This window comes from Hippocampus guttulatus, chromosome 8 (assembly GCF_054856545.1).
Source record: "Hippocampus guttulatus isolate MCC_2025c chromosome 8, RoL_Hgut_1.0, whole genome shotgun sequence".
NCBI classification, from domain to species: domain Eukaryota; kingdom Metazoa; phylum Chordata; class Actinopteri; order Syngnathiformes; family Syngnathidae; genus Hippocampus; species Hippocampus guttulatus.
Genome location: NC_141268.1, coordinates 20,471,754 through 20,488,236, shown reverse-complemented (window position 1 = coordinate 20,488,236; position 16,483 = coordinate 20,471,754). Strand labels below are relative to the sequence as shown.

Here is a 16,483-nt window from a genome sequence, read left to right as displayed (position 1 = left end):
GTTATGACCATGAGAGATTTGTTGCCTTGGTGACAGACATCTTGTGAAGCTGGCGGCAGGGTGTATGTGAACGCAATCCACAGGGAACACAGCTCGTCACTGATAAAAGTCACAAGATGTCTGCTGTCATGGTAACAAGCATCTTATGGGAAACGTTACAACGGTAACCGTCTTAATGTTGTCCCAGTCATTACCGTGGTAATGCAAGTCCTTGCAGGATGCCAAGGGACTGCAGCCGCCATTGTCCTCCAGGCAACGGTCAACAGGGGGCACCACTTTCTCCAGGCACTGAATCCCATTGCCCACGTATCCCGGCAAGCACTCGCATTCCCGCTCGTTCTGAAGGGATGACAATTAGTAACATGGATCCTTCAAAAAAAATGTGAAATACAGTAAAGCCAGATAACAAAGCTATCGCTGGTACATAACGCTGGTCTTCCTCAACTGTAACGTAAGAGGAAATGTTGGACGGCTACTTCAAATGCCAATTTTGAACACTTACTACAAGGATGTTAATGTCAGAAATTAAGTTGAGGCTAACCTTAGCGATAACATTCGGACCTGACTTCGGAGTCTAACACTGAAAGCTAACATTGTAGTGAATGTTGGAAGCAAAGATTAGAGGCAAAGATGAAACTAACATTAGAGATGACATTAGAAGCTGATTTCGGAAGCTAACGTAGGAAATTAAGACTTGTCTTCCTCAACTCTCATGGTTGAGGTAACTTTGAAGCTAACTCAGAAAGCTAACATTGAAATTTAACTTCAGAAGATGACATTGAAAGTCAAAGTTGCAAGCTAATATTACCGGTAAAGTTCACACTAACATCAGTGGTAACATTGGAAGCAGACTTCAGAGGCTCACGTTGGAAAATATCCGTTCGGTAAAATTGAAACTAACATTGAAAGTTAACTACAGCAGGTAATCACGTTGAAGGGCTAATGTTGAAGCGAACTTTGAAGCGAACGTCAGAGGTAAAAAGTTTAAGCTAACATTAGATGTAACGTTGAATGCTAACTTTGGAATCTAACATTGGAAGTTAACTTTGGAAGTAGTTGCACAATGAGTTTAAAAAGTGTGTTTTGAGTTCTGACTTGTGCAGGAGGGACACACTCAAGGCTTAAATGACAAAATAGGCAAATAGTGAGGCTTAACTGTATACGTTTGTACCTACCGGGCCTGTAAATTTGCAGGATGCAAAGTCGCTGCAGCCGCCGTTTGTCTCCTCCACACACCTGGCAAACACATCAACATTTTATGAGTGGTGAGCAGTCAGCGTCAAAAAGGCGTGCTTCTGCTGGCCGAAACAACATCAGAAGCAATGACATACATTACCAGCGTAAATTTGAATAGATGGTTCAGGAAACGGTATCAATTTATTCCTAACAGTCTATTCTTTTCATTTGGCTTCTCCAATTATTACATACATGTATACGTACACGTACACAAAGAGAGAGATACATTCCTCGGCCCATAAGATGTACAGTACAAACAATTTTTTGTTGCCGTTCACCTGTTAATGGGGTCACAGAAGTGGCCGTCACCCTGGTAACCGCTACGACAGGTGCAGTTGACCCGCAGTCCCATCTGGGTGCAGTTGGCGTCCTGGTGACAGCCGCCGTTATACTCGCCGCATAGATCCGGAGCTGCGAAGCATTTCACATCAGTCAAATTGAACATGATTAGCGTAGCGTTAGCTTGCTGCTAAAGGCTCATTTATGAGGCCACGGTAGAGCAGCCGAGTGGCTTGACTCATTGTCAAGTCTAATGTTGGTCATTTGTTGCTAGGCAGTATTTGGAAAGCTGCTTGAGCAATTATTCGCTGTCCTTAATATCCAGCTTCGACCACTCTTCTTTGGCCCCGTGAGTAAAACAATTCATCACGCACCTTTGGCTGACTAGTAAAAACCTACATGTTACTGGAAGTGTTAAATCGTGTAACTATTACAACAACTTATGAGTACCACAGTCGGGAACTGGTGCATGGTTTGGCATTTAAAAAAAAATTATCACAGGAATTGTATCCAAATATAATCTTACAAAGAAATGTAAATCCCAACCCCCCAAAGTAACGTTGACTGACACTCACGTGGCTCGGGAGCGCAGAAAGTGCCGTTGCCCTGAAAACCAGGTTTGCACTGGCAACCCACCTCTGGAAGACAATCGGCCTGAGTGTGACATGGATGGCACTCCTCGGGGATGGAACCTATACACACACACACACATCCAGGAACATGCATATACACGCACGTCCACACGCACGCACACACACAAAGTATTTGTAAATATAAGTGCCCACGTCCAAGTATTTTTCTATGGCCACCAACATTGACAATCGAATGATTGCTCTGTATTAAGTATAAAATGGAGGAAAGGGTGGATCAGAACGGTATCACTCACCCAAGTCGATTTCGCAGCGCTCGCCCTTCCAGCCTGGCAGACACACGCACTGGCCCGATCCGTCCATGCCCTGATCGCAAATTCCCTGTTTACCGCACTCGCACGCTAGTGCACACACACACACACACACACAAAAGTAAATTAACGCACAATCAACTGCACTCATGAAATTCTGTATTGTGCTTTTTTTATTTGAAAGAAAATCGCAATCAAATTGACCTACAATATTTTGTTTGTATTTGTAATAAAATAAAAATTCTGAGGGACAAAATTTATTTAAATGGCACCACTACATAAAATAGAACTCTTATTCAAATGATTTTTCTATCACAAATATATAAAATAAAGAGGATTTAAAATATATTTTTTTATGTTTAGAGTAAAATAAAACAGATAAAAATCAATCAAATATGAAAGAAAAACAAAATTTGGACAAAAGGTGAGACCCTCCAAATGTTGCCAACTGGTGCTGTGGACACGCCCGGCGTGTGACATGAACATCAAACCTGTGCAGTTGGCGCCGTAACGTCCCGGCGTGCACATCTCGCACGCGTCTCCTTGGAAGCCGGTGGGACAATTGCACTTTCCCGTCCCACGTAAGCCGTCGCTACACTCGCCGTGGCCGCCGCACGGAGACTCCACGCCACCTGGACACACTGCAAAGACAGACAGACGGAAAGTGACAGAGAAAGAGAGAAAGCGAGAGAGAGAGACAGAGAGATGGTGAGAAAGAATGGTTTCATTTAAAAAAAAAAAAGAGACAAGATGAATCATTTCAAACCGCCATTAATATGCGTAATAATCTCTACAATTCAACTGGAAAAAAAAAGTTGAGGCAGAAAGTCAAAATTAACAAGATGTGCACACCCTCTTCAAATCAGGCATGTGGCTGTGTTCAGACTAAACCAGTCAGATTCAGACTCATGTAAATGGGATTCGGCACACAACTGCCACCATTTCAAGTGCCTCTGATTAACCCCACATGACGTTCAGGTGGTCTAGTAGGCTTTTCCTGACATTTTTGCAAGCACATGTTACAGCACAAGCCATCTTGAACAGTTAAAATAAATTAAAAAAAAAAACGCATCTGAAAACAAAGTCCCTTGAAACAATGAATTAACATAAAAACAGAAAACACAACAAAATAGTAAAACAATGCCGAGTCTCAAGTGTTATCAGTGAATATATACAAAAACTGGACATCACTCTGGCAAAAGGATTGTTTTTTTTTGTTTGGTTTTTTTTGGGGGGGGGGGGACCAGGGGGGCAATAAGAAAATTGTTCAGGGAGGCTGTCAACAGGCCAACAGCATGACAATGTCTTTGCAGGTCTGGGCTATGGGCTAAGGTGGCAAGACAGAAGCCTCATCTTCCAAATGGCGGCATAGCAAAAATAAAAAATCTGCAGGCTTCTACTAGAAAGAAAAAACCCCATCTTGAACTTCATTTGGTATTCAGAGGCACTTTAAATGGTGGCTGCAAAATTCAAGCTTCTACCGAGGCAGCACGTTCGGTTGCGGCTAACCCTGACAGTCTCTGCCGTAGTGGTTTTTGCAGCACTTCTGGACCCAGCCCGGGAAGCTGCACACTCGCTTGCAACCGAAGTTTCGGAGCGGGTCCAGGGGGCTGTCCAGGTTGGCGGACCAGCGCATGTAGCCCAGCGAGTACCTGCTGCGACTTCTAAAGCAGCTCTCCACACGGCCCTGAAACGCGACATACTTCATGTCCTCCGTTTTGGGCATTGGTGGTTGAAATGAGTTGGGGGGGGGGGGGGGTCTTACCATGTCCTGGTGTCGTAAGGGACAGGGTGGAGGGTAGAGACAGCGGCCACAGCGGCCCTGTATGGACGCAACACAACACACCATATTACGCAAACAGAAAACATTTTGTGTTACAGTAAAGCCAAATTTAGATGAAGTCGCGGTACAAATGTAGCAGCCCTGGCTAACATTGGCGTTTACCGGTAGAAGCTCGCCTAGTATTCTTAGCGTGTTGCCATTTTGTTGGCAGTAGAGGTAAGCATTGTTGTTGACAACATGCTTACCTCGAACATTTTCATAATCGCCCGACACTACGAGTGGTCGTGTTTGTGTCTCGTGTATGTGAGCGAGGGGCGTGGCTTTCAGACATTCGAGGCGGGTGTGCGGGCTGCCCCACGGCGTACGGAACGCGGGTATTTTGTGGGATTGAGGGACAAGAGGATGCCGATGTGTCTGCGGTACTGACATAGGTGGTTCTGTTCTCGATGCTGTCGCAGTGCGCCCCCAAGCCGGGCGGCTCCAGGAGCTGGTCGATGCCGTAGGCGACGCCCTCGTCGAAGCTCAGGTAGCGCTCCACCACCTTGGCTGCGTTTTCATTGATCAATATGTCGCCCTACATCAGACCAAACACACAACGATGCAATATCACCACACTTGAAGCGTTTTTGCCAAATTTCAGTTTTTGAAGGACGGCTGCTCTGATTGCGAGGGCAGACCGCCACAATAAGGCTCTTCATGCAAAATATCATCACCATGGCAATGCCAGACAACAATTGTTACCATAGCAACACGGTGTGTGTTATTTCCTCACCACCAGGGTTTTGTCACAGCTGTACTTGATTCTTGATCCATGCATGGTGCGTAAGGATGAGTATTTATTTGGCTGACTGACACCCAGAACCTACGCACGTAAGCACAAATGTGTTATGGCGACCAGGCGGCCATTTTAGTGGGGCACATTGGAGTCCTGTTACCCTGGCACTGCGTATGATGTGCGCTTTGACGGTGGCGGCCAGCTCCTCCTGGTGGTCGGGACTGGAGAGCCAGCGCTGCCTTTCCGGGGGCAGCGAGCTGAGGGCCCGGTCGGTGGGCAAGAATATCGTGAAGGGACGGTGGATGGATGACTGCAGCACCGGAAGCAGGCCGGCGCGCTGCACACACCCAAAAAATTAAATAAATAAATCGATGCTGACAAACACGCGGACGGTGTCATTGATGGATGGGTGAGTGGAAGGAGAAAGGGGAGGAAGAGAAGTGGAAATGGGGGCTTGATGGTAGATGGTTGGATGACAGATGGATGGAAAAATGATAAAAGTGTACATGCAGGTGTCGGATCAAACGATTGATAGGATGCACGTGGAATAAGAGATGGATGGATGAATGGAAAGATGTGTAATAGGCGAATGGATGATGGACACATGACGGATGGCAGCGTGATGGATGGATAGATAAGTGCCTGGATGGATGGCAAAGAGCTCATCTGACAGGATGACGTCATTGCAGGTTTACCTCGATTAACTTGTAGAAACTGCTGTAGCCATAAAATTGAGCGGCCGCCGTGAAGTTCATCTGGAAGGAAGGAAGGCGGAAAAGAAAAAAGGAAGAAAGGAGAGGAATAAAGATGGCAAGAAAGAAAAAGGGAAGAGAAAGAAAGAAAGGAGGTAAGGCTTCTCGCTTGAATAGTCGGTTGGTTTTGGCATCGAAAGCCGCTTGAGCATTTTATTCAATTTCCATCTTCAGGTCCATGGACTAGTGCACTCTGTCTTCACGAGTAAAACGAGTTTAACGCACTCATCGAACAACTATCCCCCCCCCCCCCCCACACACACACTTCTGTATAACATTGCTGAACACGACAGGACAACTTTGACTGACTACTTAGACAATGACCTGCACATGCCTCACTGTTAACACGCATTTGTCCTACTAGCATGCCAATGTTGTCCATGTAGCCGTGTGCTCTTTAAACAACACAAATGTAAAAAAACACCCGAAAATCAAATGCACAACCCCTCCCACCACACATTTGTTAGCAATGGTGAGTAGCGCCACCTTGCCGATGAGCCGTTTGCTGCCTAGCTTGTAGGGAGTGAGCATGTTGCTGATGTAGTGGATGACGCCGTTGGATGTGGCGTAGTCGCTCTTGACGATCCGAGAGGCGCTGTTGATCCACACCGAGCCCTGGCGCACACGCACACACACACACACACACGTGTACAAAATGTACACGATGTTAGCTGGATGCTAGCTAACACTGGTTTGAAAGCAGCGGCATTCCTTCTATGCTAAGCGGCACAGTCAACAGAATGTGTGAGTGTGTTTATAGGCGTGTGTGCTAGTGAGTATCTATGTTGTGGTGTCTGTTTTTATTTCTTCGAATCATTTCTTAAACCTTTGAAGTGGTCACTCAGGCTAAACATGGGCTGAACGCTCCAGGTTTGAATGTGAGCATATATCTCCAGTATGGCTAATAGCGGACATAAACGTAAACGAATGGGACATCATCATCGTTATGATAGGAGATGATTGGCCCATGGTATGGCAACTAGGAAACGCAGCACGTCGTGAGGGGCGTTTGTGTTTTGTGTGTGTGTGTTTTTGAAAGACAAAGACCTGCTGCAGACTGAATTTCAGCGTATATCCGGACGTGGAGACAGCCTGCTGAGTGCTTTGGAGGTCGTTCAAAGACAACTTCTCGCAGGCAACGATGTGGTACCGCACCAGATCATTTAGACGCCCTAACAACTTCCACTCATTAACCTGCGCGCACACACCAACGCACAGAAACACACAAAGAAAGCATACAAACATGGATGAGCTCATATCCAACAAACACACAAAACACACACTCACACCAAGCACACGGACATCCAGAAAACGCAAACACACATGCGCGCACGAGCGCGCACGAGTACGTGCACACACACGAATTATAACAGAATAATAATTTGGATTTGAAGTCCAAATGAAAGTGGTGCCCCCAAGTTCCAGCATCCTAAAAGTTCTCAAGTTTGAACATACACAGCTTTTTGCGGGGAAAAAACCCCCACTTTGATTTCCATCTTCAGCAACTTTTGATATAGACTGCTAAGTTAGCTCAGAGTGCTTACAAGGGCTGAACAATTTAGAAAAATAATAACTGCAATTTTTTTGTTTTTGGCTTCATGTTGCAATTTAATGTGTGATTATTTGTTCCTGTCTATTGACATGTAAACAATAATTATTCATATCTGATGAATTATACATTCATCTTCTCTTGGCCCCAGACTACCGCAGACCTTGGAGGGAACCACGAGAAAGGACAAACTCAAGACGGCGGCTGTTATTACACACAGTGGAATACGATTCGTTGTTGTCGACGGGGACGAAGACGGTGAACGGCCCGTCGCCGTAAAGACCACGAGCATCTGACTTCTGGAGAAAATAAAAGCAAAAAAAAAACAAAAAACAAAACGTTGGAGAATTTGTGTGTCAAGTTAGCGGAATATTTTTTTTTTCCATATTCAACTTACAGACAGCATGTAACGGAGCAACGCATTTTCTGGGCTTCGAAACACCTCCTGTGTGATGACGACAACAAAATCAAAACATGTGACGGCAGTGAGGCTTGGGATGGGGGCGGGGCTTCTGGGTCAGGTGACTCACAGCGTTGGTGGTGCCGTGGCAATCGAAGCCATCGCCCACGTGGTCTCGGAGGCAGGAGCAGTTCCTCTGGCCCAGACCCAAATACTCACAGCGGGCATATTTGCTGCAGCCACCATTGTTCTGCACGCAGAGATATACATTCAAAAAACAGACACAAAAATATATCGGCAGTTTTCATCAAACCAACAAAGAAGTGACGACAGGCGTACGGTTCTGCAGGGGTTAATGGGGTAACAGAACCTGCCGCTCCCTTGGAAGCCCATCTGACACCTGCACGCCACCTGGGGAAGCCCACCAAAAATGCCAATCAAATCAATCGAGTCAGGCTGACCAACGTTTTTTTAGTCATCATCCAAAAGTAATGACATCATTCGACAGGACGTAAAGAATGAAAGATTTTCCATCACAAGTTGGGCTGCTCGTTTTGGTTTACACACCGAGGGCACCTGGGGGCAGTATAAGGCAGACACTCGGACAGGGGCGGACCTAAGGAGTGACATGGGGTGGCCATGATTATGAGAGTGATGGGCATTCTTCTGGATATGTGTGCATTTTATTTCAGGAAAACCTCGATGAGGATGCGATGATTTTGCGTCACACAGAAGAAGGGAATACCCCTGCATACGAAGCTACTGAACTGGACTCTCAGCCCCTCTCGGCTTCTCAGTATGGCAGCAATATAAGGCGTTTTCCGCAGACAATACAAAATATGGCAGTGAGTATTGTTATATTATCTATCTCCATTTATTGCCGTTTTTGTTAAGGTATTCAATGCTTAAAGTGTGACAACACTGCCACATAGATGCTAATTGTTAGCCCGTGTGCATGTGGGGTTTTCCATTTTATGTTAGCATTAAGCTAGCGTTAGCTTTAGGGATGTTTTCTACTCTTTTTAAGAATATCTTCTAATCTTATTGTGACGTGAGCTGAGTCACCTGCCACCATGCCACGCTTGCATCCCAAATTGAAGTTCACAAATCAGAAAAATTGGTCTGGTCACTCGTTTCTCAAGGCGCCCTTGTAAATGTTTTTTGGAAGCATCAAGTTTGACAAGTTAGTCTGGAAAGGTCAAACGTGCCTTCCAACCGCAGTCTAGCCCGTGATTGGCTTAACTGATTGATTGGCAAACGTGCTCCACCGAGACATGACATCATCAAAATAAGCTGCGGTCTTACGGTGTCGGCTCCTATTCTGATGCAGTCGGCCGACTTGTGGCAGCCTCCGTTGTTGACCAGGCAGCCGTCGACCTCTGAAAAAGGTCACACACGGTCAAATGAAGTTGACCTGTAAAGGTTAGTGTGCATTTGAGGCTCGTCTCACAGCTGAGCCCAATATCCCGAGCGGTGCACACGCAGTGTGTATGTACATCGATTGTACATCACCTACCCAGGCAGACCACGCCGTCGCCCGTGTAGCCGGTGTTGCAGGTGCAGGTACGGACGCCCGCCGACACTTTGGCGCAGGTGGCGAATGGCGAGCAGCCGCCGTTGGAAAGGCTGCACAGGTCCACCTCTGAGGGACACGCGTGCTCATGAGTACAAGAAGAAGGAGAAATAAGGAAAGAAGAAGTAGAAGATGTACTACGTCCACGACCGTTTCTACAAGTATTGTAGCACAAGAATTTAGAGTAGTAGAAGTAGCTGACATCGAAGTAGAGTAGTAGAGGTAAAAGAAGGGCGCTAAAGGTGGCAGAAGAAAGTAGTAGTAGGAGCAGATAGATAAAAGTAATCGAAGATGGAGTAAAAGTAGAAGTATAGTCATCCAAGTCGCAGTCGTACAAGACAAAGTCATAGATGGAGTAGTCAAAGAAGAGTGCGTTACCTTTGCAGACGGTGCCATTGCCCTTGTAGCCGGCGACGCACACGCAGGCGGGGGCGCTTCCCTGCGGCCCCGTGATGCAGCTGCAACGATGGGCAGCATTTGGAAAAATGGCCACCACCATCATCATCATCATCATCATCAACCATCCCTCCATTCTGAACCAGTCACATGTGCATGGCTATTGCCCCCCCCCCAACCCACCCCAGAAGTGTGAGGCGGACAGGCCAACCACTCAAGCACCATGCCATTCCTTTTTAAAATCATCTAGATTTATTGATGCAACTGTGCAGCCATAAGATAAGTGTCCAACTTACAACTGCGCTATCAGTCATCGCTTGCTTGTTTTTTTTGTTTAGTTTATTCCCCAAACCTTTGATGCCAGGTCACTGAGAGTCCACTGACCGGAAATATCCGAAGCAAAATGGCGGTAAACACACACGCACGCACATCAATAGAACCTACTTGGCGTTCTCATCACAAACTCCTCTGCAGGCGTCGTCCTTGATCTCTGTCACACACACACACACACACAAACGGATGAAGGGAGTTTTTTTTCATACTGAGTTGGTTACAGCAGTGTGTGAACGTGTGCACGTATCTTACCAATGGAGCACGATGCTCCCTTCCAGCCTTTGTGACATGCACACTTGCCGCTTCCTGACAAGCCGTCGTCACATTTCCCGTGGTCACACGCGCACTCTGGGCGCACACACACACACAAGTGTGAGCAAGCATTGACACACATGCATGCGCTCAAAAACCCAAAACGCACACAAACATACGTGCGTGTGCACAAACGTGCACAGGTGAAAGAGATACAGACACACACGTGCACGCAAGATGCAAAAACATCAATGCGGACACACAGATACACACCCATATGAATACTGTCACACACATGCATAACATAGACACAGGTACGCACATGGACATGGCTTTCCTACATTTCACTTTGTGTGACAGTGCTTCACTTATTTTTACACTTGCGTGACAGTTGTTCAATGGCAGGAGCGCCTGCCTTTGCTTGCGTTTCTGTGTGCGCATGAGGCTAAATGTGTATGCATGCGTGTATGTGTGTGTATGTGTATGTGTGTATGTGTGTGCGTGTGTGTGCGTCTCTCACTGGAAGTGCAGTTGACGCCGTAGCGTCCCGGCTCGCAGTCCTCGCAGGCGGTGCCATGGAAACCCTCATAGCAGCGGCACTCCCCATTGCCACGGAGACCGTCCTGACACTGGCCGTGATTGGAACACCAGCTGCCAACGTCTCCGGGGCATTTGAAGCACTCAGAACCGTAGTAACCAGGGCAACATGACTGATGCTGCGGGGGACACGTCAGGAGGCCTCAGAGTCACAAGCGCAGGCCGTGACGTCAAATCGTTAGCCAGTTCTCATAAGGAAATGGCGTCATATACACTCCTTCAAGAGTTTCCTCTGCAGTTTCTATCCTCGGGTTGCTATCTCACTATGTGTTAGCATGTTAGCGTTTGAACCATTCTTATGTGAAATACTACCCAACTCCAGGCATTATGCAAAATCTTTATCGAGCTGCCTTCGCACACGTTTTTTGTTTTCAGTTTGCTATCTTAGCATGCCATTTGATAGCATGTGAGCATGTGCCTCATCCTACAAGGCATCATCAGATGCTTCAGAATTAACATTAAGGGTCCAACTCAGATAGATGTATGCTAGCTGTTAGCATGAAGAAGAACGGGCAGCTACCTTGGCAATCTGCAGACATTTTATCACGCAGCCGAGCACGGACTTCCTGCGGGACCCCACGCGTTTTCTGAATCGACAGTTGGGCTTCATGTTCTCCGGGAACTGCATTACGATCTGAGGTAGAGCAAAGACACACGGACACATAATTACAAAGATTCTCTTATACTCATGCGTCATGTCCTAAATTTCTTTTTGAGTTGCTTGTTCCTGCAAGACTACTATGGCTCATTCTACCGGAAAAAAATGGCTTATGGTTTTACACCAATGGCCAATAAAGATGTTTCTCCTTTTGATGTGATTGTGATCCACAATTGAGAGACTCACCGGCTGGTATCTGTTTTGGCAGCGGGGGACTCCGTCACAGGCGGTACACCGGCCCTAATGAAGTGCAACCACACAGAGGGAAAACACTGTGACAAAACTCTTATAGCAACGCAAATCCGCGCTCACACTCACACCTAGGGACAATTTAGAATGTTCAATCAGACTGCCATGCATTTTTTTGGAATGTGGGAGGAAACCGGAATGCCCACAGAAAACCCATGCAGAACATGCAAACTCCACACAGGAAGGCCGGAGCCATGATCGAACCCACGACCGACGCACAAACCACTGGACCATCGGGTCATTGATGAAGCCACTCTACAAATGAAGTGACCCATCGCTGATTGAACCTGATTCCAGGGCAAGTGTTTGCACACTCGCGCTTACGTTGACTTGCACGGTGATCTCCTGGCTGCATCTGTTGCGCCGCACGGTGAGGACGCGCGGGAGGACCATGACGATGCCATACTGCGTCTCGGTGAAGGCGCCGTCCAGTGGGACGTCGTTCACCAACGTCTGAAGGGGCCATAAACAACGAGAGGGCGAACCCGAGTGAGAACAACATGAAAGTCTGAGGAAGGAACTCGCTGAAATTTTTTTTTTGTTTGTTTTTTACCCGGTTGTTAGAGTCCAGGTGGAATTGGACCTGGTAGTCGGCACCCAGCAGCGTGCTCTGGAGCATACCGTCATACAGACGATCGGGAAAGAGCAGCTGTCTGCGAATCACATGATACTTGAACACGTCGGCGTCCTGCGGATGGTAGCGTGTTAGCAGTTTTCGTGGCACTTGAGCATTTTTTGTGTAACTTCTCCTGGGCGTGGCAGGCGACCTACCAGCTGGGTGGAGTTGTTGTCGCTGAGGTACTGGCGGATGGCGTCGTCGGTGGGCAGCAGAAGGGTGAACTCCAGCTGATTGACTTCCTCGGAAAGGTTGTACATCTGACGGCGAGAACGGACGCAAAGTCCGGGGATGCCCACCCATGCAAAACACATGCACAATCACACACACGCAAAAACGCACATCTGTCCAGGAGTAACACAGACACCACACAAACAAAAGCACCCCCCCCCACCCCAAATAAATGCGCAACACATTCACACACTACAGAAACACAAAGCATACAAACACATAGCATGCACACACTCACACACACAGGAATGCAGCGGTGTTGTGTCACCCACCAGAGCGGACTGATGGAACAGACTGAAGTTAGGCGATGACTCCAGGAAGGCCGTCAGGGTGGGAGGCTCGGGCGGGAGGTCCGAACGGGAAGGGAATAAAACCTGAAAACACACACATCCATCAATGCCATTGCAGTCGGGCAGGCGACACGCAAAAGCTTTTGCCCCCTATGGGCCGCCTTAGTTGCATTCTTGCTTCAACATGCTCTACGAGCTGTTAGCATGTTCGCTTGGAATGCCTTCTAAAGCGCTAAAATCAGGCCGTCTCACCTTGTCAATGACGTGGAAGTAGCCGTTGATGGCCGGCTGGTTCCGGGTGATGACGGCGGCGCCGCCAATGAGAATTCCCTGTAATGACACCGACCCACAGTTGAGTACGCCGCCAACAGGAGAGGCGTAGCCAACATTCCAAATACAAAACTTGGAGCTGTGAGGCACACGTGCTAACGACTCTCCCGTCTTTCTGCCCCTTAATAATAACAGCGAGAATAAAAATGACGGCGAATACGCTACCTTGCTGCTGTTCGTGATCTCCCATTGGGTGAGCGTGTTCATGGAGGCCAGCTTGCGGCCAATCATCCCCGCCATGTCTTCCATGGAGTAAATTCCTGGCAGGAAGTGAGCCCTGGAAACAGGAAGTCACACAGGAAGTTGGCAATCCGTCATTGTGTGCGCGTGTGCATGAGCTGACCCACCGCAGGATGTGCGGGAGGTGGTGTCTTGTGTTCCAGAATGTGACATCGGCCTCACTCATGTTCCGCAGGACCCCTATGGCCGGGACCAGCACGGTCAGGTTACCGCTCAAGTCCTCGGCGGCATTAGGGTACCTCTGTGAGTGCACAAGCACACACAAACGAGGTCAAATGCGTGAATGATGTCATCCGAAGAGGTGGACGTGGGACGGTGTTTACACACATGGATCATGAAGTACAAGCTGTTCAGTATTGGGTTCATGTCCAGCTCCTACGCAAAGAAACACACAGACATACGCACACACACAAACGCTATTTCCAGGCATTGTTTCACATGTTACACTTTCAATAGTTCCAACACTTGTGCAAGTAGACAAAGAGTTAACCACTGTGTAATGAAAGAGGGGAAGGGCGAGAGCAAAATGACTCACATTTGATGGCGTAATGGCCATGCGAGTTGGTGAGGGGCGCTAAGAAACTGAAAATGGATGAGTTGGTAGGTGCATTGATGGGTAGGGTAGGTAGCCAGACGGTAGGCACTCTATGTGAGCAGGAAGGTGAAATGGCTTGTGGCTGGATGTGTACGTGGAGGAATTGGTGTAAGTGTCAAGTTTTGACCTCCATTAAGGTTCCATAGCAGATGGTTCCGTCTCCTTCGTAGCCGTCAGGACACGTGCACGTGAGGTTGCCGCCCTCCGTCTGCTCACACCTTGCCTGAAGATCCATTTGCGACAAGTCATATGTCATATTTCAGGACTCAGGGAGGGCTTTTCAGATGTTATTATGCTGCCAATATCCCCTCACGCGGGCCCAAAATAACATGCTTTTGATCTTTTAGGAGATGGTTGGAGGTGAAATGTCATCAGTAGCAAATCACCTGGAGTCAGATGTCAACTGAAAGGCCTTGACGTGGGCATTCCAGATGCGCATGTCAACACAAGCAGGGTGGTGTGGCGCGAATGCGCATCCTTACCAGAGCATGGCAGCCTCCATTTTTGATGAAGCAGGGATTAACGAAGTCACAATCCACACCATTCCCAGTGTAACCTGTTTTGCACACGCACTCACTCTGCAGGGGCACATGTTAACAGGTATATTCATTCATTCATAATTTGTAGTCGTTTTTTTTTTTTTTTTTTTTTGGGAGAACAGCCTTTGAGTTAAGATTTGTGGAGTAAGCATTAAAAAAAATGCAGGTCGGAAAAAATATGACATTAACATTATCTCTCTCTCTCTCTCTCTATATATATATATATATATATATATATACGTATATAGTATATATATATATATATATACTGTATACACATGTATTGTAAGTTTTCCAGTTATAGAGAAGGGTCATTTTTGTAAAAAATGCAAAATAGGAAGATATGGATACATTGCATGTCATCTATATGGAACAACAAAAACATGTGAAGAGCCCCCCCACATTAAGCTCTAACCTGTCCGGGTCCAATGTGGTTGCAATCTGCGTTTGGGCTGCAGCCTCCTCGCGCGTCCGTCTGGCAGTTGTTGACCTCCACGCATACGCGCCCGTCACCCGTCCAACCTTCCACGCACACGCACGAGACGTTGCCCGGAGACACATACACACACTCGGCCTGGCGGGAGCAAAACCAACACCCCCCCAAAAAAACGAAGTAACGAAGAAGAATCTGTACTTTGTGACTTCTGGCCGCTGCATGCGATTGAATTTTTGGAGGATGTTGTGGCGAAATCTTACGTTGGCGTGGCAGCCTCCTCTGTTGCTCTTCAGACAGCGGTTGATGGCTGTGCATGAGTGGCCGTCGCCCTCGTAGCCGTCCCGACAAACACACCTGGCGCCAACAGCAAAAGTACTTACTTAATCTCAGTACTTAAGGAATGATGCAAAAAATAAAAGTTGCACGCTAGAACAAGTTAGATGGAAAATCACGAAAAAAAAAGTAGAATCTGATGTTAACTAATTTGATGCTAACTAAGCTAAAAGCTATGGACAGTCCCTCCCACCCTCTCCAGCCCGCCCTGACAGCACTAGGTAGCTCCTTCAGCCAGAGACTGTTACACCCGCGCTGCAAGAAGGAGAGATACAGACGCTCGTTCCTACCAACTGCTGTCAGGCTGCTGAATAATAAAAAATAGCAACAATAATATTTAATAATTGAATGATGTGGAAAACAACTGTAAATTGCACTGCGATTTATCCATTTTGTATTTATATTGCACTTAATTGGACGGTGTTTGTTTGTTTTTGGTTTTTTTTCTTCTTCTTTCTGCCTACATTCTTGCTGCTGGAGGCTGTAAATTTCCCCAGTGTCGGACTAATAAAGGATATCTTATCTTATCTTATAAAAGTTTTGAGAAAGAAAATAAAAAGGCAACTATTTTGCAAAAAAAAAATTTAATCACCCCTCCAAAAAAATAATAGATTGAGGTAATTGCTGGAAAATATGCGACATTTCTTCTTGAGAAAAGAAGACTATTATAAAATTATTTTTACAACATTGTTTTCCTGAAATAAATGTGACTTAACCATTCTTGAAAATAAACAACCTCATTCTTAAGCGATTATGTGTTTTTTGAGGAAAAACATTACTTTAGTGCCAAAATTACACAACAGTTTTTCTCATCATTTTTCCCCAGTAAAATTAAAATTTCCCTCGCTTATAATTGAATTTTATTTCCTCACCAATAGAAAGCAACTCACTTTAATTTAATGATACTTGGGGTTGGAAAAAAAGACAAAAAAGAGTCTATAAAATGATGCCATTTATAAAAAAGATAATTCAATATATATCTTCTAAAAAAAATCTAAAAAATGTAAAAAAAAAAAATTAAAAATACTGACAACTTCTGGGACTGTGATGTACTATAATAAGAAAAAGTCGTTCATTTTTTTCCATGCTTTCCAGAACAGTCGTGCTTTTTTTGCCCAGAAGAACAGGGTTCTATTTCTG

At 46.4% G+C, this 16,483-nt stretch overlaps 1 protein-coding gene across 2 annotated transcripts in view; it reads right to left on the bottom strand.

Moving 5' to 3' along the window:
• stab1 (stabilin 1) overlaps positions 1–16,483 on the bottom strand; it is a 32,750-nt gene that overhangs the window by 4,879 nt on the left and 11,388 nt on the right. For both annotated transcript variants that reach the window (XM_086117319.1, XM_086117320.1), the window contains exons 24-61: positions 15,271–15,364; positions 14,990–15,148; positions 14,518–14,613; positions 14,163–14,258; positions 13,768–13,815; positions 13,548–13,681; positions 13,366–13,477; positions 13,123–13,200; positions 12,853–12,954; positions 12,505–12,609; positions 12,287–12,421; positions 12,058–12,186; positions 11,671–11,724; positions 11,347–11,460; positions 10,750–10,945; positions 10,230–10,325; positions 10,089–10,134; positions 9,627–9,706; positions 9,192–9,317; positions 8,981–9,054; positions 8,015–8,086; positions 7,806–7,925; positions 7,673–7,720; positions 7,494–7,574; positions 6,774–6,920; positions 6,213–6,341; positions 5,670–5,729; positions 5,135–5,311; positions 4,972–5,061; positions 4,627–4,773; positions 4,182–4,238; positions 3,926–4,103; positions 2,908–3,057; positions 2,402–2,506; positions 2,091–2,207; positions 1,515–1,647; positions 1,176–1,236; positions 195–339 (exon numbers count right to left, since the gene is read on the bottom strand). In XM_086117319.1, the coding sequence (XP_085973445.1) occupies positions 195–339; positions 1,176–1,236; positions 1,515–1,647; positions 2,091–2,207; positions 2,402–2,506; positions 2,908–3,057; positions 3,926–4,103; positions 4,182–4,238; positions 4,627–4,773; positions 4,972–5,061; positions 5,135–5,311; positions 5,670–5,729; positions 6,213–6,341; positions 6,774–6,920; positions 7,494–7,574; positions 7,673–7,720; positions 7,806–7,925; positions 8,015–8,086; positions 8,981–9,054; positions 9,192–9,317; positions 9,627–9,706; positions 10,089–10,134; positions 10,230–10,325; positions 10,750–10,945; positions 11,347–11,460; positions 11,671–11,724; positions 12,058–12,186; positions 12,287–12,421; positions 12,505–12,609; positions 12,853–12,954; positions 13,123–13,200; positions 13,366–13,477; positions 13,548–13,681; positions 13,768–13,815; positions 14,163–14,258; positions 14,518–14,613; positions 14,990–15,148; positions 15,271–15,364 (4,091 nt within the window). The remainder of the gene's footprint in view (positions 1–194; positions 340–1,175; positions 1,237–1,514; positions 1,648–2,090; positions 2,208–2,401; positions 2,507–2,907; positions 3,058–3,925; positions 4,104–4,181; positions 4,239–4,626; positions 4,774–4,971; positions 5,062–5,134; positions 5,312–5,669; positions 5,730–6,212; positions 6,342–6,773; positions 6,921–7,493; positions 7,575–7,672; positions 7,721–7,805; positions 7,926–8,014; positions 8,087–8,980; positions 9,055–9,191; positions 9,318–9,626; positions 9,707–10,088; positions 10,135–10,229; positions 10,326–10,749; positions 10,946–11,346; positions 11,461–11,670; positions 11,725–12,057; positions 12,187–12,286; positions 12,422–12,504; positions 12,610–12,852; positions 12,955–13,122; positions 13,201–13,365; positions 13,478–13,547; positions 13,682–13,767; positions 13,816–14,162; positions 14,259–14,517; positions 14,614–14,989; positions 15,149–15,270; positions 15,365–16,483) is intronic.